This window comes from Panthera leo, chromosome D1, assembly GCF_018350215.1.
Source record: "Panthera leo isolate Ple1 chromosome D1, P.leo_Ple1_pat1.1, whole genome shotgun sequence".
In the NCBI taxonomy this organism is placed as follows: domain Eukaryota; kingdom Metazoa; phylum Chordata; class Mammalia; order Carnivora; family Felidae; genus Panthera; species Panthera leo.
The window spans coordinates 108,524,361-108,546,634 of record NC_056688.1 but is presented as its reverse complement, the minus strand read 5'-3'; the positions used below and the strand labels follow the sequence as shown (position 1 = coordinate 108,546,634).

At 62.2% G+C, this 22,274-nt stretch overlaps 2 protein-coding genes across 4 annotated transcripts; one reads left to right on the top strand and one right to left on the bottom strand.

Moving 5' to 3' along the window:
• Positions 1–184: 184 nt before the first annotated feature.
• RELA (RELA proto-oncogene, NF-kB subunit) lies at positions 185–8,738 on the top strand. The gene is made up of 11 exons (XM_042904200.1): positions 185–290; positions 935–961; positions 1,064–1,215; positions 1,365–1,513; positions 2,175–2,266; positions 2,625–2,756; positions 3,593–3,697; positions 3,915–4,127; positions 6,307–6,387; positions 6,477–6,551; positions 7,322–8,738. Exons 1-11 carry the CDS (start codon positions 284–286, stop codon positions 7,948–7,950), a joined length of 1,662 nt encoding a protein of 553 aa, XP_042760134.1. The 5' UTR covers positions 185–283; the 3' UTR covers positions 7,951–8,738.
• Positions 8,739–10,562: 1,824 nt separating this feature from the next.
• Positions 10,563–22,217, bottom strand: SIPA1 (signal-induced proliferation-associated 1). Of its 3 annotated transcripts, none has more exons than XM_042904198.1 (16): positions 22,136–22,217; positions 19,058–19,818; positions 18,256–18,383; positions 17,994–18,170; positions 15,799–15,973; positions 14,985–15,088; positions 14,570–14,727; positions 13,880–14,489; positions 13,268–13,542; positions 12,132–12,359; positions 11,903–12,014; positions 11,701–11,809; positions 11,501–11,602; positions 11,351–11,426; positions 11,050–11,128; positions 10,563–10,955 (listed from the first exon to the last, which is right to left on the bottom strand). In XM_042904198.1, the coding sequence occupies exons 2-16, from the start codon at positions 19,728–19,730 to the stop codon at positions 10,809–10,811; spliced, it is 3,153 nt and encodes a 1,050-aa protein (XP_042760132.1). In that variant the 5' UTR covers positions 19,731–19,818; positions 22,136–22,217; the 3' UTR covers positions 10,563–10,808. The 3 variants fall into 3 exon arrangements, with proteins under 3 accessions (XP_042760132.1, XP_042760133.1, XP_042760131.1); XM_042904199.1 differs by having other exon boundaries at positions 11,351–11,405; XM_042904197.1 differs by having other exon boundaries at positions 11,701–12,014.
• Positions 22,218–22,274: the final 57 nt, after the last annotated feature.

Genomic DNA, 22,274 nt, shown 5'->3' with positions numbered 1-22,274 from the left:
AGCGGCGCGCTCTGGTTCCCAGACTCCAGCGGCGGCGGCGGAGGCGGCGGCGCGCGCGGCCTCTCAGACTTGAGCGCGGCGCGCGCCTGGCCCCGCGCGGGTGGCGGCGGCCGCGGCGGCGGCGACGGCGGCCGAGCGGTGCAGCGCGCAGGCGCGGCCGGATTCCCGGCAGTGACGCGGCGGCGGGCGCGCGCGGCGCATTTCCGCCTCTGGCGAATGGCTTGGCTGTAGCGCGCGCTGCGGGTCCAGCTGCGACCCCGGCCCCGCCCCCGGGACCCTGGCCATGGACGGTGAGGGCACCCTCTGACCCCGCGGGGTGGCCGCGTCGGGGTCTCCGGGACGGCGACGGGAGCCCCCCGCGCCGCCTTCCGCCCCTTCCTGCGCCGACGGGCGCTGCGCAGGGAGCGGCCGGCCGGATGGTGGCGCGGGGCGGGGCGGGCATGGAGGGGTCTGACTCAGTTTCCCCTTTAGGTGGCGGAGACTTGACTCAGTATCCTCTGGCGGGGGGGGGGGGGGGGGGGAGGGGGGAGGGGTGGCTGTGAGCTCTGACTCAGTTTCACCCCGGGGCCGTGGGGGCAGTTCCGACTTGGTTTCCTTGTCAGGGGAGAGACTGTGTCTGACCCGGTTTCCTCTCAGGATGAGGTGTGGGAAGTGCCCTCCCTTAGTTTTCCCTATGGAAGTAGGAAAGGCCCCGACTCCATTTCCCTCCCTAAAGAGAGGACGCTATACCCAGGGTTCCCTCGGGAAGCAGGTGCTTCTGCCTTCTTTACCCCTTCTCCTTAGTTTCACCCGCAGGTCCCAGGGAACAGGCCTTGACAAAGTCTCCTTCGGAGGGAGGGAGCCTGGCTCCATCTCCTCTCCGTGGGGAAGCAGGCCCTCCCTGGTAAGGATGGGAAGTGGGCTTGTGCTGACCCTCGTCTCCCTCCCCTTTCAGACCTGTTTCCCCTCATCTTCCCGACTGGTAAGTGGACCAGCCTTTCCCAGTGACTGGGGAGGAGCTCCCCAGGGTTAGGGGCAAGGAGGGCAGCCGCCTGACCGGGGCTGGTCCGTGTCCCCGCGGCAGAGCCGGCCCAGGCCTCTGGCCCTTATGTGGAGATCATCGAGCAGCCCAAGCAGCGGGGCATGCGCTTCCGCTACAAGTGCGAGGGTCGCTCCGCGGGCAGTATCCCCGGCGAGAGGAGCACGGATACCACCAAGACCCACCCCACCATCAAGGTCAGCATGGCTGTTAGCGGTGGGGTGGGGGGCACAGAGAGGGTCTGCGGGAAGGAACTGTGGTAGGCTTGCTTCCGGGCCCCGGTGCAGTGTCTGGGAGTTGGGTCTGGAATTCCTGAGTTTCTAGATGTTCTCTGTACTTTGAACAGATCAATGGCTACACCGGGCCAGGGACAGTTCGCATCTCATTGGTCACCAAGGACCCCCCTCATCGGCCTCACCCCCATGAGCTGGTGGGAAAAGACTGCCGGGATGGCTTCTATGAGGCTGAGCTCTGCCCAGACCGCTGCATCCACAGGTGAGCTCCTGACCAGCAGGGCATGGGGGTGGGGGGACAAGAGGCAAGGCAGTTGTGTAGCTGTTACTGTCTTACTCCATCTGGACAAGGGGCCAAATGCCTCACTCCCAGCTCTGCAAGCAGATTCCCTTGGTCTTGGAGTTACCTGTTGGCGCGTCTCCACTGTCAAGTAGATAAGGGCTCTGTGGGCTAGGGCTGGATCCCCAGTCACCTCAACACCTGAGATGACTTCACAGATGAAAATAAAACGGTGTTAGGTTGGGAGAATAATCTCCTGGTGGAGGGGAGGGAGGGAGGAGAGCCAGGAGGTCAGGAACGGCCTCTCACTTAAGGCTTGAGTAGTGAGAAAGAGCAAAGAAGCATGGAAGGAACATTCCAAGCAGAGTGAACACATGCGAAGGCCTCAAAGTGGGGCTGAGTTTGGCGTGTTTGGAGAACAGACAAGAAGCCGCTACGGCTGAGGGCAGGGAGCCAGCAGGGACCGTGGCTAGGGCCGGGTCGCAGGGCACAGGCGCTTTTCAGCCAAAGTAAGGAGTGGGGTTTCTTTGCAGCACAGGAGGAAGCCACCCGAGGGGGTAAAGCACAGAGGTGATCTCGTGCGTGGGGGGAGGGGGGCAGCCTGGGCAGAGAGCGTGGGACTGATGCCTGGTGGGGGACTCAGCTTCCAGAACCTGGGGATCCAGTGTGTAAAGAAGCGGGACCTGGAGCAGGCCATCAGTCAACGTATCCAGACCAACAACAATCCCTTCCAAGGTGAGGGGGCGAAAGCCTGGGCCTGCTTGAAGCACCCCCACCCTCTGTCGCCCCTCTGAAGCCACCTTCCCTGCACCTCATTGGCCAACAGTCATAGCTCAGGCGGAATCTTGCTGCCCGTTCAGTACACACTCCCATTTTACCACTGGGGAAACTGGGAGCCAGTGAGGGGACAGGACATCCAGGGTCCCATGAGGGTCATACAGGTCAGTGATGGGTCTAGAACCTTGTCTCTCTCCTGCTTTAGCACGCCTACTGTTTGACACACCCTCAACTAACCCTCCTGGCCCAGAGCTCCCTGCCCCCCCTCATTCCCTGCCATGCCTCCCAATCTCCTGACCATGTGCTTTTGTGGCAGTTCCCATAGAAGAACAGCGTGGGGACTACGACCTGAATGCGGTGCGGCTCTGCTTCCAGGTGACAGTGCGGGACCCGGCAGGCAGGCCCCTCCGCTTGCCACCTGTCCTCTCGCATCCCATCTTTGACAACCGTGAGTGGCCGGGGTAGCCGTGGAAGGGAGAGGGGGATGGGCCTGTGAGGAGGAAGGGGGTTGGCTGGGTATGGCCTGCGAGAGGAGCTCTCGCTTGGTTCAGGCATCTTGTGGATTTGTCACCTCTTCTGTGTCCAGCTCTGTGCTGGCTGGGGGGACAGGGCAAAGAAGACCCGGAGCTGCCTGTGAGGTGTCGCTTCTAGGCTGGCAGGGAGTCGATGCGAGACAGGCATTTCCACTACATGATGGGAGGATAGTGTGCCCGGAACGGTACTAACGACTCCGGGAAATGAACTCCCAGGAACAAGAAGATGTTACCAGAGTAGTAATTCAATGATGAAATCTCATAGGAAGTTCACAGATGATTTGGGCCAATGTTGATCAGTTGCAGCCTTTAATCAAGTAATCAGCAGGATGAATGGGACTAAAAGGGCTCTGGAGCCCCAAGGACAGAAAACCAGGATGAAGTGGAGGTCATGAGGGAAGGGTCTGTTACCAAGCAAACTGGGTCTTGAAGGGTGCTTGGGTCTGATGGAAAAAGAGGGTATGTGACCAGATTGGTTCCCCCAGACTATAAGCTCCACGAGGGCAGAGATGATTAAGTTTTGTCGTGTTTTCCGTGCGTGGAACAGTGCTGGGCACATAGTAGATAAACAGTTGCTGAATACGTTGGGCTGAGGGGTCCTGGGAACGGGGCAGCCTTGGCTGCGGAGGTGTGGTCCGCAAGCTCTGAACGGCCTTGACTCTGGGATGGACAGGGATGTTGCGTCCCCTGCAGGCCAGCCCCGGAGACCTGCGACGGTTCAGGGCTTCCCTCCTTATTCCCACGCCCTCAGGTGCCCCCAACACCGCCGAGCTCAAGATCTGCCGAGTGAACCGAAACTCTGGGAGCTGCCTCGGGGGGGATGAGATCTTCCTGCTGTGTGACAAGGTGCAGAAAGGTACACACCAGGAAGAGGGCTGGACTCTGGAACAGGAGGTGAGGGGCAATGCTGAGCGGAGATGGTGTCAGGAGACTGGCTTTAAACACTCCCCCTAATGCCTCGGGGGCAGCAGAGTGATGTATCTTGGGAAACAAGTCTCAGCGATTGTGGGGGGGCGGGCGGCGAGCCGTATGAGTCGAGCACGGTGACCCACATTGCTCCCCGTCTCCCGCAGAGGACATTGAAGTGTATTTCACGGGACCAGGCTGGGAGGCCCGAGGCTCCTTTTCTCAAGCTGACGTACACCGACAAGTGGCCATTGTGTTCCGGACACCTCCCTATGCCGACCCCAGCCTGCAGGCCCCCGTGCGTGTCTCCATGCAGCTGCGGCGGCCTTCAGATCGGGAGCTCAGCGAGCCCATGGAATTTCAGTACTTGCCAGACACAGGTACACAGCTGGGGAGGGAAGCAGCAGGACTGTCGTCTCCAGCCAGCAGACGTGAGGCTAGGGCTAGACGTCTGGGGCTGTAGTAGTGGGTCAAGAACTAGAGTCGGGGCAGGGATTTATACAGGAATCAGATTCTCTTTCTTGCCTCAGTCAGTAGTAAGGATCCCTGAGATTGACTGAGTCCTTCTATGTTTGCTCCTATTCCAAGCGGATCAGTGAATTACCTGATTTTGTTCCCTCGTGAGCTTTTTGAGGTAGAAGATGGCATCTGAGTTGCCTGAGGTCACGTAGATAGTGAGTGAAAGAGTTAGTATTTAAACTCAGGCCATCTGGCTCTAGGGTCCTATTGCCAGGCGATGTGTCTCGTCCCTCCCACGTAGCCATGATTTGGTCAAGGCTTTCGGGCATCTGACCACATTAGGAACAGCCAGAATGATCTTCGATCCAAAGCCCGTCGTCGAGCCTGAGAGTGTTTTCTGTCCCAGGAGCAGTCTAATAGGGTTTGGAAAGCAACCCCCGAAATAGCCATCGGTTCATTCCACAAATAGTTACTGACAACCACGTGGTGTCAGGGCCCGTGCCAGGTATTGTGAACACAAAGACGAATGAGATGTGTTCCCTGCTCTCCAGAAGCTCGGTCTCATGAGAAAGACAAACAAGCAGGACAGATTCTTAAGTGACAGAAAGACCTGTGAGACAGAGGGAGCTGCGTGCAAAGAGCTGGAGATGGCTGCATGGGGCAGGAGTGTTTTAAGGCGGAGAAGGCCCCGGAAGCACAGTCTCCGGGTAGGCGGACAGACACCTGGAGGCACAAGGGCGTTGGAGGGTGCCCATCGCATTTGGGGGCAGCCTTGTGGGAGCTGTCGGCGGGCACTGAACAGGTGCTGGCAGGAGGGCCTCGAGTGTCAGACTCAAGGCATTCATCCAAGATCTCATCCCAAAGACAGTGGGGAGCCACCAAAGGTTTAAGAAGGAAGGGACACGCGTGGATCTGGAAGCTCACTCTGGCAGGAATGCATAGAGGATCCGAGAGGGAGAGACTCCAGGCAGGGAGGCTCTTGTGGAAGATGCCGTCGTCCGGTCCAGGAGAAGACGTGGAGTGAACCTTGCAGAGCCAGTGGCAGAGGAAGACAGTCTCCTCCAGCGCTGTCTCCCTTGGGTGCCCTCCGCCCCCAGGCCCTCCTGTCCGACACACACTAAGCTCAGTCCCTCCTCGGGACCTGTGCTCCAGCTGTTGCCTCTGCTTGGAATGCTTGATCTCCACATGATGGGCCCACACTGGTGTTTCCACGGCCGCCTCTAAGCTCGACTCCCCAGCCTCACTTCCGGTTCTGTTACGTCAGCCTGTGTCTCTTCCTCAGAGCTCCTGTCACTTGTATGTGGTTGTGTCCCTGTCCCCCTGTCATGAGGATGTCCACTTCGGGGGGAGCAGGAGCCTTTGTCTGCTTACAGCCATACCCCTGGTGGCTAGGATGGAGCCTGCGCGTGGTGGGTGTTGGTAAACGCGCGTCGTGTTAGTGGACGGTGGAGAGTGAGAGAAAGGAAGATGCTGAGGATGATTCCAAGGTTTCTGGTTGGGGTGACAGGGCAGACAGGTGGTGAGGGGCCACTGGAGAAGGAAGAACCCGGTTTTTGAGGTGAGATGATGAGGCTGGCTTTGGACTGATGGTGTTGAGTACTTTGGAGTCATCCATATGCTCCGATACTTAGCAAGGCAGTCCTGGAGGCTCCAGACTGAACTAGCAAACCATCAGAGGTAAGAATACAAGTCCTTGTTGGTCTTTGGCAAGCCTGTTATGCTGCCCCAGAGTGCAAAGATCATGGCCAGGCCCGGATCAAGGCTGGAGGTGAGCGAGGACGTGGGCAACGCAGGTAAGAGAAAAAGCTGGAGACGGCTTCACGAGGGCTCCTGTCCCCTCAGAGCACGACCCCTACTTGGAGGCACCCACGTGGCCTTTGAGGGGGGTGGTCAGATTCAGTGACCAAGGCCTTCTCAGAAAGCTGTGGGACTCTCAGAATTGCGTGTCAGTGTCATGAGGCCCTTCTCACTGGCAGGCAATGTTTGGAGAAGGGGTCTTACGGAAAGGTGGTCTCGTCATCTTCCTCCTGCGGGTCCTTTGAAGGCTCTGGGGATCCAGCTGAGAAGAGCAAGACCCACTTCTCCCCATTACTTTTCTAGATGATCGTCACCGGATTGAGGAGAAACGCAAAAGGACATACGAGACCTTCAAGAGCATCATGAAAAAGAGTCCTTTCAATGGTGAGAGGGGCAGTGCAGAGAATTAGAAGGTGGTGGATAGGGGAGGGGAGACCCTGGGGGCTAGGAACTGACCCAGCCTTGCCCCACAGGACCCACCGACCCCCGGCCTCCACCCCGGCGCATCGCTGTGCCTTCCCGAAGCTCAGCTGCCGTCCCCAAGCCAGGTAAGGATTTCCTGTTGCCCCACCGGAACTGTGGGCTCAACTCTATTCAGCCTGTGGCTCTGGGCCGGAGGGGGTCAGCTTTACCAGCGGGTGTCTAAAGCTTACTGTCTGTGGGGCTCACAGGGCTTAAGGTCTAGTTACCCACATCAGAGTCATTTGCGGGGGGGGGGGGGGGGGGGGGGGGGGGTTGTGAAGATGCCCATTCCCCGGCCCCATCACTGACCTGTGCAATCCAGAGGCTCTGGAAGCGTGGCCCAGGAACCAGCTCATGAATTAATGCACGTTGTGGTCTGAGAACCACTATGTCAGCTAAACCCCATACTGGATGCCGCAGGAGACCATTCAAAGATGCAGTCTTCGCCCTCAGCTCTCAGTTGAATTAGGGAAGCAAAAGCTCCTCCAGCAGAATGGGCGTGCTGGTATGTAGCTCACAAAAGAGCGACCAAGTGCCCTGCTTCAGGCTTTGACTCGCCGGGCGCTCACTGGGCTCATGGTCTGCGGCTTGGGTTTTACCAGCTGATCTCTGACAGCATCCCTTCCTCTAAAAGGCTGGGAGAGCTTTGCGGGCTGGAGGGCTCCACAGGAGGACGTGGGGATGGAACCGAACAGGTCAGACTGAGGAAGAAGGAGTGAGGGTGCTAGCCATGACCTCCTAGGGAGGGACCTCCTCCTAGGGACTGATCCTAAGCACTACTGACAGGGGCTGGGGCACAGGTGACAGGGTGGGTCTCTGCAGCCTTGTCTGACCCGACTCTGTCTCTCTCTCCCAGCTCCCCAGCCCTATCCCTTTACGCCATCCCTCAGCACCATCAACTTCGAGGAGTTCTCCCCCATGGTCTTCTCTTCCGGGCAGATCCCAAGCCAGACCCCTGCCTTGGCACCAGCCCCTGCCCCAATCCTGGCCCCGGCCCCTGCCTCTGTCCCGGCCCCTGCCCCGGTCCCCGCCCCCGCCCCGGCCCCGGCCCCTGCCCCAATCTTAGCCCCAGGCCTTGCTCAGGCTGTGGTCCCGCCTGCTCCCAAGACCACCCAGGCTGGGGAAGGGACGCTGACGGAGGCCCTGCTGCAGCTGCAGTTTGACGCTGATGAAGACCTGGGGGCCCTGCTTGGCAACAGCGCCGACCCGGCAGTGTTCACAGACCTGGCATCCGTCGACAACTCTGAGTTTCAGCAGCTGCTGAACCAGGGTGTATCTGTGGCCCCCCACCCAGCTGAGCCCATGCTGATGGAATACCCTGAGGCAATAACTCGCCTGGTGACGGGATCCCAGAGGCCCCCTGACCCAGCTCCCGCTCCCCTGGGGGCCTCGGGGCTTCCCAACGGCCTCCTCTCAGGGGATGAAGACTTCTCTTCCATTGCCGACATGGACTTCTCAGCCCTTCTGAGTCAGATCAGCTCCTAAGGGGGTGACACTTACCCTGCCTGGGGTACTGGGTTGCAGGGGATTGAAGCCCTCCCAAAGCAAGCACTTATGGATTCGGGGAGGGGGGTGTGCTCCAACTGCCCCCAACTTCTTTGGGTGATGTCTTCCGGGGGGTGCATTTTACTCTTTTACTGGCAGTGTCTATCTCTCTCTCTTTTTGGAGGTGCTTAAGCAGAAGCATTAACTTCTCTGGAAAGCGGGGAGCAGGGAGGACTCAAACTCTTCCCCTATCCTGATGTTCCGCTCCCTTCTCCTTACAGGGAATTCTGGGGGCCCCCATCCCTACCTTCCAGCTTCTAATACTCTCCTAGAGAGAGGGACAGGCTGGAGCTATGGCCTTTGAGGCCACAAAGCCTTATCACCAAGTGTCTTCACATGATGGATTCATTCACATCTTGTGCCAAAATAATGCCTGTTACCAGCCCCTCTGTGGTGCTGGCACGTTGTCCTTGAACTAACACCAGCATTTGAGGGCCTGGCCTTCTGGCCCTGCAGAGGTCTCTGCCAGCTCTCCTTGCTCAGCTGTGGCTGTAAGGGAACCGGTGGGACAACACTGGCCCTGTCCGGGATCCCGGGAGGTTCGGTCTGAGACCTCTCTGTTCCCCCTTTCCTCAAGTGCCTTAATAAGTAGGGCTAGTTGTTTGGAGAGTAGGGGGGAGGGCAGGCTGGCAGCTCTCCAATCAAGAGGCTCAGTTTTTACTGAAGAAATCAAAGCAGTTGGACTCTTGCTCTTTCTATTCTGAACTAATAAATTTGTTGCCAAGCTGGCCAGAGATTCCCCTTCTTTCAGCAAACAGCACGCTCTTTGCTGGTCATGTCAGGCTGGACATTAGCGATACAGAGTTGGATGAATAGTTACACTGTTATCTAGAAGCCTGCAGTCCGAGGATGTCCTTGGAATGAAATGCCCGTGAAGGAAAGCAAGCAGCTAATAGGGGCGGTGTCCCAGCACAGTGAGAGCTCAGCAGGGCCCAGTGGCTGTGGGGATGGAGTAGTTTCAGGAAGAGCTTCACAGAGGCCATAGGGGCAATCAGCTTCAGGTCTTTGATCAGAGGACGGTCAGTCTTGCAAAGGGTCTAGCCAGCGTTGGAAGGTGAGCCGGGTAAAAGAGACGATGTTGGAAAAGTTGGATGGGGCCAGGCTATAAAAAACATGAAGGACGCTGGACCGAGAGGTTTGGATTTCATCTCTTGGGTGGTTGAGGGAGAGTTCGCATCTGTTGGGGAAGGGAAGTGCCAGGTAAAGGTCTATGCTTTGACATCCTGTTCTGCGAGGACCAAAGAAATCTTAAACCCGCAGCCCCGAGAGCCTAAACAAAAGCCGGGCCACAGCCCAGAGGCCTGGAGCTGGACGTACTTCCGGCTTGACCCGACGCAGGCGCAGTAAGGCAGTGTTCGCGAAGGCTCTGCCCGCAAGACCCCGCCTTCTCAAGTGCGCACGCGCACAGGCGGCATTCCTGGAGGGGCGGCCCTGTAATGCGCTTCGGGGAAATCGCAGTCCTGAGTCGGATGGCATCTAAGTTCCGTGCTCGCACGGCTGCGGGAGGGTGAAGGTAGAGGTATGCGGGTTACCGGTGGCGCTTGCTGCAAAAACTAGCGTGTACCCTGGGAACGACAGTAGGCCCTGGCTGCAGACTCCGGTGGCGGACTGCCTGCCGGCGAGGAAGACGCCAGAGAGCGGCGAAGTGCCGGGCTATCGGAAAGCGTCTGGAGAGCCAAGCTTGCGTTCCAGCCTCTAGCCCAGCGGGCGGAGCCAGGGGTGGGGCCCGAAGCGGGGTGGGCCACTCAGGGACCAGGCCAAGCTGCGCGTCCGCGTAAGGGGCGGAACCCGAGTGTGGTCGCCAGGTCAGGACCCCTGCGAACCCGCGACCCCATCGCCCAGAGAGGCCGGGCTCGGTGGAACCCCGGCCCCAGAGGCGGGGCCCGGGCGAGCCCGAGGAGGGAGGTGAGAAGGCTCCTGACCGGAGGAAGCGGACGGCGTAGCTGCGTACGGTGGCCCCAGCCTGAGGCCCGAGGGGAACGAACCGAGTGAGCCCTGGTCCCCCTACCCGGGCCACGCCTCTCCCTTGGGCTTCCCAGTGTCTTGCAGTCACCTGCCAGGGGTCGAGGGAGCTCCAGTCTTGGGGGCTCGGTGACTACAGAGAGGGGAGGTGGGGCCTTCCCTGGAGGGCAGGGCCTGGAAAAGGACTTTCCATCGGAGCATAATCAGCCTCTCTCCTTGACCCCTAAACTCCTCCCCCACGCCTGCAGGCCCACCTCTGTCCCTCGGCCCCTGGTCTCACTCCCTCAGGTTTGGTTCCAGGGCAAGGGCCTGGCTGGGCCTGGCTCCCAGATAAAGCAGAGTAAGTGTGGGGCGTGGCCATCTGCTTCCCAACAGAACAAATAAATGTTTGTGGGAGAGAAACCAAGGGGTGGCCTAGCCTCAGAGAACCCCTCAGCGAGTGCCGACCTGGGCCTGAGCCAATGTCCCCAAGGCCTGTCCTTCTAACTGGTCCTGGGAACTTGGCAGGAGCCTCTGGGGTCAAAACTGATTTGCGCCTTACTCCCCCCCCCCCCCCCCCATCGTGTCATGAACACCCGCACAGACACAAATAGTAGTGGCTTCTTTACTCCCCAAAGTCCCCTCTTCTCCACAGAATATTTACAAACAGGGACGGGGGGAAGGGGCAACTTCACCACCAAATAATGGACTGGGGAGTGGGGGCAGTGCTAAGACGCGCCTCTGTGCGCAGGGAGAGTTCCTGAGGAGGGCCCCGGGCCCGTTGTGACCCAGGTACCCGGAAGGACCTGAGCAGTTCCAGGCGGGTCCACAGCCAGGCTGAGGCTGGCCCAGACGGCTCAGTCCAGGTCGGCAGGAGGTGAGCCCAGCTGCTTGGAGGCCAGGAGCAGGCGCGTGGCTGCGCTCTCCGATTCGGCCTGCAGCCTCCGGTTGTTGTGGCGCAGGCTCCGCACCTCCTCCTCCAGGGCCGCCTTGTCTGCCTTCTCCTGGGACCGGTGGGAGGCAGGTGTCAGAGCAGCGGCTCCTTTCCCAGGGCGGCCCTGTAATTCCCCGCCGACCCCCGATCCGCCCCGCGGTCACCTTCTGCAGATCTTCCTGCAGCTTCCTGAGCATGGACTCCAGGCGAGAGACCTTCTCCGACAGGTTCCCAGGTTCTGGCCTGAGGACGTGGGGGACAGGTTCGTGGGACCAGGGTAGGTGTCAGCACCTCCGGCTGCCTCCCAGCCCGCTTAAATGAGACGGGCCCAACCCCTGTGTTCGCAGACTTCTGTGGGTGTGAGCGCGGAGCCCCGCCCGGGACAACGCTTAACTCTAGCGGACGGGCACGTATGGAGGCCACACAGGTACAGCGAAGGGGCTAGATCCGCAGGGGGAGGCTTACTCAGCATCAGACTTCGGAGTTCCCTTGGCATCCCCGCTCTCTGGGATGGGCTGTCCTGTGGGGACAGAGGGACCATCTGGGCAGGAGGATAAAGGGAGAAAGATCCCCGCCCCACCCTGGCTCCTACCCCCGGCGCCCTGGTGGCCTCACCCTCCCGGGACAGTGACTCCAGGATGGTGTTGCAGGTGGAGGCGATCTCTGAGATGGACTGCCACTCGTCTTCCAGGGTCTCGCTGCCCGCCTCTGACATGACTGTGGGCACAGGGAGGTGGGCTCAGCCCAGGGAGAGCCCAAGCCAGCCCCTCTTCTGCCCGCCCCCACCCATGACCCACACCTTGGTCCAGACTCACTTTTGCTGATGGAGTTCCTCAGAGACAAGGTTCGTGGCAGGAAGGAGGCCCTCAGCTCTGGGGCCGGGTCGCCCCTGTCCTCACAACCACTGGGGCTGCCTGGCCCATCCTGAGGGGTGTTAATGGGTACGGATGCAGTGACGTCCACCCTCCCTACTGTGCCCACCACCGCCCTTTGGGCTCGAGTCTTGTTTTTGCTCACCCGGGTGGGTGGGGTCTCCCGGCCAGCACCGGGTGCTGACGGCTTGGCCGTGGCGGCCAGGAGGAGGTCCGGGGTGGTGTTAGGAAGGACCGGGGCCTCGTCTGACAGGGAGCTGGGGAGAGCAGAGACAGTTCGGCGAGAGAAGCTGCACCCCAGGGCCCCTGCTCTCACAGACTGCGGCCGTCCAACTTCACTGAGCTGGACGAGAGGGAGGGCCGAGAGGGAGCACCTGCGGGGTGACGGTGACGGCGAGTCCTGGCTGTGCAGGAACTCGGTCCTCTCTTCAGCCAGATCCCCAGGCCCCGTGGAACTGCCACCCTCCAGCAGGCACGCTTGTAGCAACTGCTGCGTGGTGGGCTGCAGGGTCGCCGCCCCGGGGGCCTCATCCTGCACGGGCTCTGGGGCCCCCCGCCGGCTGGGCTCCTGCAGAGACAGCGTGTACAGCTCCGAAAAGCTCCTGGCGGGAGAACGGGGCGGCGTCAGGCAGGAACACCCTGTCCCCGGTGTCCCGCATCTCCAGCCCCACTCCCGGCTGTGCCCGAGGCTCACTTCCAGGAGGAGAGCTCTCCAAACACCCTAACGACAACGAAAACTGTTTGCCTGACTACTGGCCATTTTTTCCAGACCCAGCGCTGCCCCTGTGTATCCTGGGCAAATCACTCTGAACACCCGTTTCTCCGTCTGCGAAATGGGTAAACTGTACCAATTCACAGCCCGCTGTGAGGATTTAAGTAATGACACAAGTAAATCACCCGGGGTAGAGATCTAAAACCTCCTGCCTGGGAGCCAAATCCAGCCTGCGCCTTTTTTTTTTTTTCCTGTTTTAGCAGATGTGCCTGTTTTCCTACTCCTGTGAGCCAAGAATGGTTTTTACATTTTTAAATAGTTGGCAGAAATCAAAAGAACATTTCATGACACATGAAAATCAATAAAATTCAAATTTCAGTGTCCACAAATAAAGGTTTAGTGGAACAAAGAAAACGAATTCATTCATGTGTCCTCTATGGATGCTTTTGTGCTACAGCACAGTTGAGTAGCTGTAGCCGAGGCCAGGTGGCCCAGAAAACCTAAATATTTACTGTCTGGCCCTTTGGGGGAAAAGTTTGCATATCCTGGCTTAAGCCGGTAAGTGGCCCGGTTGCATGTATGCGTCTGTGGATGATACTTTTAAAAAGACGGGGCTGCTGTTGGATCTTGGCTTCACTCTGCACCTGCGACTCAGAGAGATTAAGAAACGTGGGATTCTCTGGAGGAGAGCCCTCCCCACGGGTATTCTTGGGAGAATGCTAATGGCGACACGGGAGGCACAGGCTCCGCGGTGGCCAGCTGCCAGGTCCTCCCACCTCCCCGCATCCAGGCCCTGACCTGCGGGGCCGGCCGCTCTCGTCGGGGGGCAGGACGGTGACGCAGACCTTGGGCGCCGAGCGCAGCAGCTGGGCAGCGGCCTCCGGGCCCAGCCTGGGCAGCGGCTGGCCGCACACGCGCAGCAGGCGCGCCCCTGGCCTCAGCCCCGTTGTCTCCGCGAACGTGAAGCGCTCCACGTGCGTGATGAATCCCTCGGCGTCCACCTCGAAGCCCAGGCGGCCTTGGCCTTCGCGGGGCAGCGCCAGCTCGAGGGTCTCGCAGCCTCGGCTCACCAGCTGGGGCGGGGCGGGGCGTGAGCAGGGCGGGCACTGCGCCAGCTCCAGTCCAGGTCCCAGGCCGCCCAGACCGCCTACCCCACACCCCCGCACCCCCACACCCCGGCAGATGAGGGCCTGAGGCTCAGAGACCGGAAGTCACCTGCCCGACGACCTCCCCGCTCCCCCCCCCCCCCGCCCCCGTTCCAGCTCTGCCAAGCGCCAGGGCAGGGTTTGCCCCCAACCCCCAATTTTCCCTTTCGCGGGAGAGGCGGCGAGAGCGAGGGGTTCCACAGCCCGCTCCGCCCCCGAGGTGGGGAGGGACCCGGCGGCGAGTTGCCTTACTCCCGGGCCTCACCTGCAGACGCGCCACCACCTCGCCTACGGCATGGCCGGGGGGCCCGTCGAACCGCAGCGTGATCGCCTCCCCGCGGCCGTGGTACAGGTCGAGCCGCTGCTCGGAGAAGGTCCAGGCCAGCACGTCGCGACAGGCGCAGTTGAAGACCACGCGGCCGTCGCGCGGCGCCACCAGCACCAGCGTCTCAGCGGAGATGCCCAGCAGGCAGGGCACCTCGGCGTCGTCGGGACCACGGGCCTCGGCCCCCGCGGCGCCCCGCGCTCCGGGCGCCGCGCGCACGGCCCACACCAGCGCCCCCGCCGCCTGCAGCTCGGAGCCCGGGCCCCGAGGGGGCGCCTTTCGCCTCCCGCCCAGGGAGGGCAGGCCAAAGCGAGAGGCCGAGTCCAGCGACGTAGTGGTCACCTCGTTGGTGGCCAAGTCCTGCAGGTACTGCTGACGCGTGCGCGTGGCCATGGCGTGGAACTGGCGTGCGTGGCCTGCTGCCTGCTCGCCATTGAGCGCCTTGGCCAGCAGGAAGGCGCGGAAGTCGGCGTTGGCCGGGAAGGGGCCTCCGCCCTGGGGCAGAGACGGCCCAAAGGCAGGGGTGTCCTGGGTGCGGCTCACGGCCACCCTGAGGGGAGGGAGGCGGTAGTTAGGGGCCACCGGGAGGGCCCGTGGCGGTGGCAGAACTGGGACCACCCAGGCACCCACCTGTAGGAGGTGTGTGGCGTGCAGGGTGCATGAGCCCGCACCACCAGGAAGACGTGCTGGAAGTGCGAGCGGATGGTGGCGGGGCAGAAGGGCTTGCTGCCGGGTTCCTGGAACACGATGGTCACGATGTCGTTGCCAATGTGGCGCTTCCGAAGGAGCTGGGAGTTAGATGGCAGAAGATGTAACCCGGACCTGTCTGCCCAAGTCCCTCCTAATTCTGGCAGGGCGGAGGCTGGGCATCAGGGGCTCCCCCACCTGCCCCTGGGGAAGGTCTGGGGTGATTGTCTTTGGGGAGGGTTGTTTAGGCCTGGAGAGATCTCAGGTCAAGGTGCGAATGCCACCGCCCACGTGACCCCCCTCCATGGTTCCCCAGAAGCCCGTGGCCATCCCCCAGCCCCGTCATAGCTCTTCACACCTGCTGCTGGTTATTGGGGGTGTAAGGCAGCATCGTGGACACGTGGAACATGATCTCGTGGTCCTGGTACGTGGTATACAGGGAGTGTGTGCCTGTGGAATCCGCTGTGGCCAGGGGTTCGGGGACACGGGGGGAGAGCAAGAGGGATCGGCTCGAACTTGGCATCCCTGCTTGCGGTCTCGAGCTCCTGTGCCCCCCAGCCAGCAGGCGGACCACCCCTCATGCCACCAGGTCACGAAGTCGTGGCTTCACCCGTGGCCGCTCCCTGCCCCTTCCCCCACAGGCTCCAGCCTCCAGCCTAGGCTCGGCGTGGGCGTGCGGAGATAGAACGAGGACCTCAGCGAGGAGTGGCCTGCTCTGAGGGGGGGGCGGAGGTGGATGTCCCAGGAGAGGACAGATTTGGCCCAGGCACCCGCATGTGTGGAGCAGCTGAGAGGGGAAGGAGGCCAGAGGTGCTCCGCAAGCGGCCCTGGGGCCCTTCTAACCGGGGAGGCAGGGGCATTCCCGAGGAAGCAGGGCTGGGGGAATATGTGTGTTTGACGGAGGGAGCGGTGCCTGCCAGCCCGCGTGGCTCCGGCTCAGGCAGTGGGGCATCAGGGCCTTGGGGGACCATCCTAGTCCTTCCTTCCAGCCCGCGGCTTGCCTGGCCAGTGTGGCCCCTGACCCACGTCCTCAACCTGCCCAAAGAACTCTTCGACCCGGGCCTCAGACCCAGGACACTCCAGGGGGAGCGGTGACAAGCCAGGGGGCTCTCACCAAGGCCGTCTGCCCCTCAGCACCGGTCCGCCCCCACTCCCAGCCCCCCGGGCCTCACTTTTGGTGTCCAGCTGGGCCCTGTAGCTCTCAAAGCCTTTGAGCCGCACCACGTCGCCCAGCAGGGTGAGGAACTGCGTGAAGGCCGGTCCTGCCTCCTGGTTGTTGTACATCTCCTCCTCCGAGCCCTGGCCGGCGCGGCAGTACAGGATGCCCACCTTGCGCTGGAAGCTCAGCTGCGGGGCAGCACAGGCAGAGGGCCCAGGCCTCAGTCTCTCGGGCCCTGCGCCCACCGGGTCTTGGGCAATGGGCTGGGGGCTGGGCTGTCTCTGCGAGCGGCCCTGAGCACCTCCCTCGCTAAGCCACCTCGGTGTTTCTGCCTGTAAGTGGGCTTGGTCTGTCCTGCCCCCTCCCCCCACCCCACCCAGTGCTCAGGAGGGTAGAGGAAGTCACAGGTGGGAAGGGACCAGGAGGGGGGTGGTTCTCATGTGACCACAGAAGAGGTGATTCGTGGAAAGGACCCGGCCCACGGTGCGCTCGCTCCATCTCTGTGAACGTTCACATTGTCATCCTCCTTATCTCAAGGCTAGCCTGTCCTCCCCTCCCTCGAATCCCAGGCATCCCCAGCCCAGCCTCTGGAGGCCTTGAGCCCTGCACCCCCTCCGCTCACGCTGCTCCCGGCTCCTTTCCATCCGGGGTTAACCGTGCACAGCTCAAGGTGCTCTGGCCCCTCGGGCTCCAGCCTCCTTTCTTCACGAGAAGCTTGTCTACACTCAGTCCCCACTTCAATTTCATCACTCCTGACTCCCGTAGCCCCGCTTCCTCCCCAGCTCCAAATCCCTGCGGCTCCTTCAGCCCATGGGCTTGCCTTACCCTGGCACGCTGTCTCCATGGTGGGCGCCTGGGACAACTGGAACTTCACTTTACCTGAAACCCTAACGACCCCACTGTCTCCGGCCTGGGCCTCTTCTCCGCCCACGGTCTCTGCCCTCGGTGACGGTCGCAACCGTCTCCACGGGAAGAGACTCCAGTCTCTGCCTCCAGCTCAGACCTTTCTTCTGAGCTCCAGACCCGTTTCTCCGGCTGCCCAAGTGTCCTTCCCCCCACTTGGCACCTCACCCCCCTCACTGTGCCGCTCCCATCCCACCCACCTACCCCTGGACTGTCATCTCCTCTTCACCTCTGCCATCATCACCATCAGGTCTGGCTTGGATGACTACAACAGCCTCTGGCCTGGCCCCTCCAGTCTGGCCTCCACACTGCCACCTGAAGGCTGCTCTACCTTTCATACCTTCCATGGCTCCCCAGTGCCCCCAGGACCAAATGCAAGCCTTCCCAAATACAAGCCTTCCCCATCCCCCTTCCCCCCAAGTGCTACTCCTGCCACACAGAACTGCCTATAGGACCCCAGTGTGACCTGCCCTCAGTCACTAAGCCTTCACACAAGTTGTTTCTTCTGTCTAGAAGACACCTGTTCTTCCTGAGCCAAGCCCTTACATTTCCACCATGATACTAAACCCCAAGCCAAGGAAGGGCTGTCAAGACTACCCTTGGCGCCCCATGGAGCCTTCAATATCCCTCTTTCACTGCTCCACGATTAACTGTGGGTCTCTCTCTCTCTCCCCACTGGCTGTGAGCTACTCCAGGACAGCACCTGGTCTGGACATGTCCCCACGTGTCCAGTTCGGGGCCCAGCATCAAGTTGTGAGAAAATGTTTGTTGAATGGCTGACAGACCGAATGACACAGAGGAGGAGAATCGGAGCCAGTGGGCAGCTTTCAGCACAGGGCCGGGAAGGACTTCCACTGGCTTGATCTGACCCACAGTGGAACAGGCAGCCCCAGGAAGGAGTGAGCACCCCACACTGAGAGGAGACTAAGCAGCACCTTGCAGGGCAAACTGACAGGGAAGGAGAGGGACTTGCAGGAAGGGGAGCAAGTGTTTCTCAACTGAAACGTACATGGCAATTAACTTGCGATCTTCTGAAAGTACAGGCTCTGATGCGGTGGGACAGGCAGGGCCCAAAAGTCTGCGTTTCTAACAAGCTCCCAGATGGTGTGGATGCTGCTGGTCTACGGGTTATACTTTGAGAGGCAAGGCTCTGGATGACCTGTGCTGCCCCCTCTGAAAAGCCAGCTCTCTTGGGGTCACCGTCCAGCCCAGGATCAGGGTCAGGGCTAGGCGGCTGGGAGCTGAGCAGACTGGGTTCAGACCAGGTCTAGCTGTAGGGGCTGCACGGGGACACCGGCCACTCACCACTTGCTCGTCCAGTGTGAGCAGCGTGCGGGGCACCTTCGGTGAGGCTGAGCCCAAGCGCAGGCAGGTTGGGCTCAGCCGCGGCGCCACGTGCTCCAGAAGCTTCCTCGGGGACAGACCCCGCGGGGGCCCCGGCGGCAGCGCATCCTCCGAGATGGTGCCGCGGAGGGTCCGGAGCTGAGGAGGGGACATAGGGGCGCTCAGGATCCATACAGGCTTTCGAGGAGGCAAGGCGCGCTCGGGTCCCATGACCTCGGCCCACCTGTGTGGTCCGCACGATGACGCGGTAGCTGTGCAGAGTGCCTCCTCCGCTGCCTTCCTTCTCCTCCCGCCGCAGGCTCACTGCCACCGGGCCCAGCACCTCGTCCAGTCCGAAGAAGTTCTGGTGTTCTGGAGGGGGGTGCGGGGGAAGGCCGGTCGGTGGATGACCGGCCCCACACCCCCCCCCCCCGGGGGTCCCACCCCCGCTCGACCACGCCCATCACTAAATCCACCCCCCCCCCCCCCACGCCCCATCCCCTCACCTAGCGGGGACCCTAGACTAAGGCCCACTCCCTCCGCAGCCCCGCCCCCGTTCTACCAGGCCAAATCCCTATCCGTGTTTGGCCCTCTGCCCCGCCCCCTGGGCGGCTCGGCACACCTCACACCTGCCCCAGACCCAGGGGGCCAATGCCCGCTGGCTTCCAGGCCTAGATCCTGCCGGGGCCCCGCCAGCCACATCCTCCCGTCTTCTGCTGCAGGACGTCTGGGGCCCTCCCTTCTGGGAACTGACGAGAACGAGGTTCCCAGGTGCAGAGGTTTTCACACCTCACTCTTCACCTCACAGAAGTGTTGATAGAAATTCTCTCCCCAGCCCGGAGGGGTAGGAGGGGTAGGATGAATCGATGCAGGCAGAAGGCCTCAGGGAGGTGGTTAAAGCTAGGCCCCGCAGGGCAGTCTTGGCCCCAGAGGCAGACCCTGACCCTTCACGCAGCTGGCCGGAAACTTGACAGGGAAATGACAACTCCTGAGCCCTACCGTGTGCTGGTCAGGTGACGGGGCCTGCTGCCCAGCCCTCCCCTTACCTTTGCCGTAGAAGTACTTGCGGTAGTAGCCAGCTCCCAGGTCTGCGTGCTCCAGGCTGTAGGCCGAAGTTCGGTTCTGCGGCTCCTCCAGGATGGACACGGCCGCGTTGGGCAGTGCAGGGGGCACGGGTGGGGACGCCGGCCCACCCAGGCCCAGCTCGCCCTCACCCCCGAGCTCACTCACGAAGCCAGGCGCTTCGAGCAGCAGGTCCGAGCTGGCGGACGGGTCCTCAGCGGAGGCCGGAGTCCCAGAGCCAGCCTCCGCGTGGCCGCCCGTCCCCCGCGGCCTCGGAACCCAGTCAAAGAGCAGACTCTGCACGTCATAGTGGGCGAACCAGTGGGGCTCAGGCACCGGCGGGAAGGCGGGCTCCGGCTCCTCGGCCGGGAGCCCCAGCAGTGCCAGGGGGTCAGTGAAGAGCCGGGTAGGGGTCGCGGCAGGGCGGCTGGCCTCCTCGTGGCTGTGGGCCCGGGCGCGAGGGCTGGCCGGTGTGGGGGGCCGGGCCTCGCCGGCATCGCTGCCGCTGCGCAGGAGCGGGCCCCGGGCTGGTCTTGGCTCGAAGGTGTGCGGTGTCAGCGGGGGCCGGGCCGGCTGGCGCAGCTTCCGAGCGAAGAGGTCATCGGTGGGCGCAGGGGCCGGGCCCCGCCGAGGGCTCCCCACGCCACCGGCCCACATGGGCGTGATGTGGGCCTGGCTCTCCGGGGGCCGGGTCGCATTGGCAGGCGCGGGTGGTTGGTGCCCGGGCGGCAGGCCAGTTCCTGCCCTGAGGGAGGAGGGGGCTGTTCAGTGGGGCCTGGGGAGAAAACAGGAACCCGGGCCCCCAGCCTGGCCCTCCACCACGCGGGTTGGCTTCCGGCCCCCCTCCGCGACCATCAAAGCCTCTTCCGCTTTCCTGGCCACTTCCTCGTCTGCCCTAGGCTGAGGTTTCCAGCCCCCTCCTCCAGCTAAGTGAGGGGCAGGGCCAGGGGCCGGGCTGTCTGGGCCTTGGCCCTGAGGGTCTTGGAGTCCGGGCAGCCCTGGGGCGGTCAGTTCCTACGGCACACACCGTGGCTCTGGCCTGGGCCCAGAATGAGGGTCCCCACCAAGTCCCGGGCCAGCTAGACAGACGATTCGTCTTCACTGGGACGGGAAACCCATGGGGCCACTGATGTCTGGGTCTTACCCACTTGACAAAGGGAGGACGTCCTGTCCCCAGAGACTTTCCTCCCTGCCCCTCCCACTTCCTTCAGGGTCCCGCAGGAGCCGAGCACCCAGAAGCTGGGTCTCAATGCCCGGGCCCTCATGGCCTCAATACCTCAAGGACACAGAGGTTCCCGGGGGGCACTGGGAGGGCAACAGAAACGACAAGAGTACTTCCTTCAGTACAGGAAGTGGCCCCAACTCTGAGCCCAGCCCCCTGCCCAGCACCATATCCTGAGGAAGGTGCTGGGGTCACACCAGCTCAGTCATGGGACCCATCCCCCTGGCCCGAAGGACAGGCCCAGGCTCACTCTCTGCAGCCTACTGTGGCCATGCCTGGGGGCAGGGGAAGGAGTCACACTGACGGAACCCCTTTGCTGGAACTGGGGCCCACGGGACAGCTGCCTACCTGGCCTCACTGATGCTGACAGGGAGGTCTGAACCCCGTGTGACAGATGGTCAAACAAATCCAGAGAAAGGGATGCTCTTGCCTGAAGTAATTCCATGTTACAGCAAGGATTTGAACCCGGCTCTGTCAATCTCCAGGGCCTAGACAGCGCAGTACCTGCCCACTCCCGTCCCTGTGTGTGTAGGTGTGGGGTGAGCGGGGGGTGTTGGGCTGAGGCTCGAGGTCTCACGGGATGTAAGACTGAGATACCCAAGGTCCCAGGGACCTGCTAAATGCGGAAACGTGTCGAGGCCAGGGGCAGGTGCCAAGGGTAGTGTGAGAAGGTGAGGGAAGCCACCCCAGGTGAACTCAGGTTGGTGTGGGCAAGCAGGACAGGGATGTGGGACCCTCCACTAGGAACACAGGCGACTGCCGGTAGGGCTTTGGGCATCCTCCGGTGACACTGTGTGTGGCCGGGGTGGGGGCCAGGGCTCCGTCCACCCCTCAGCTTAAGCTCTAAGACAAAGCAAGGGTAGGCCACCACGCTCGGGGTGCCTCCTCCCTTAGTTTCTCCTAGGACAACCTCTGACCTCACCCCTGAGCCTCTGTTCCCTCATCCCTAAAATGGGGTTAACCTTCTGCCCTTTCCCAACACCACTGGGAGCCTGAAAGGAGGTTGAAGAGTGTGAAGCTGACCATGTGTGGTGATGATGCAGGCCCTGGTCTTGGGCCTGGGTTGTGAAGTGTGTGTTGGAGTGGGAGGGGACACGAGAGAGGGGAGCCGTGTAAGCCCCTGCTCCGCGTGGGCTGAGCTCTGTGTACGTGTCTGTGCACAGCCCGTGGGGTGCCTCTCGCTCTGGCCCAGTGCTGGGCTCTAGCCTTGCCTTGGGGGGTGTTCTTGGGCTCTGCCCCCCACTCGGCAGCTTCACACAGGGTCCATTGAGGCCGGGACATTCCTCGCAGCCTGTGTCACTTGGGGGGAGGGGGCCGGCCCCGCCCCCACAGATCCGGAAGGCCTGGCTGCCCCAGGAGGAGGCCCTGGACGCCTCCCAGCACATCTGGAGGTCACGACCCCATTTCTGCTGCCAAGGGGGCGACAGATGTTTCCTCCCAGGCCAGGCCCGAGACTGGGGGACGGTGCGCAAAGGCTGAGGAGGAGGCCGCCCCGAGACAAGGGGAGCCCCAGAACAGGGGGAGCCCCTCGCACAGCCGGCAGCAGGGGCAGTCGCCAGCGCCGCCCAGAGGAGTCGGGGGCCGCCGCATCCAGTCGCCGGCACACTGGACGGGCCGGGCCATCACGCAGAGCAGAGTGGGGGCCGCCGGCCGGAGGCAGGGGACTGGACGTACTGATTCGGGACTGGAGCTGGAGCCCGGACGGAGGTTGGGAGGGTGCAGGCGGCGAACGCGCCGAGGACCCCCCTTCCACACACACACCACCCAGGCCCACGCCAAGCCACCTTTTCCCCTGTCTGGCCCGACCTCGCTGCTTCCACTCCCCCGCTCCCGCCGGTACCTCTAGGGCTCCCGCCTGGTGGCCGCCTCCCGCGCTGAGGTTCCGCTGCCTCTCCCGTTAGCGCTAGGGCGCTGGCTCCGCCTGGGGGCGGGGCCGTGCCGGGGGGCGGGGCCGCCGCGGAGCGGGCGGGGCCGGCCTG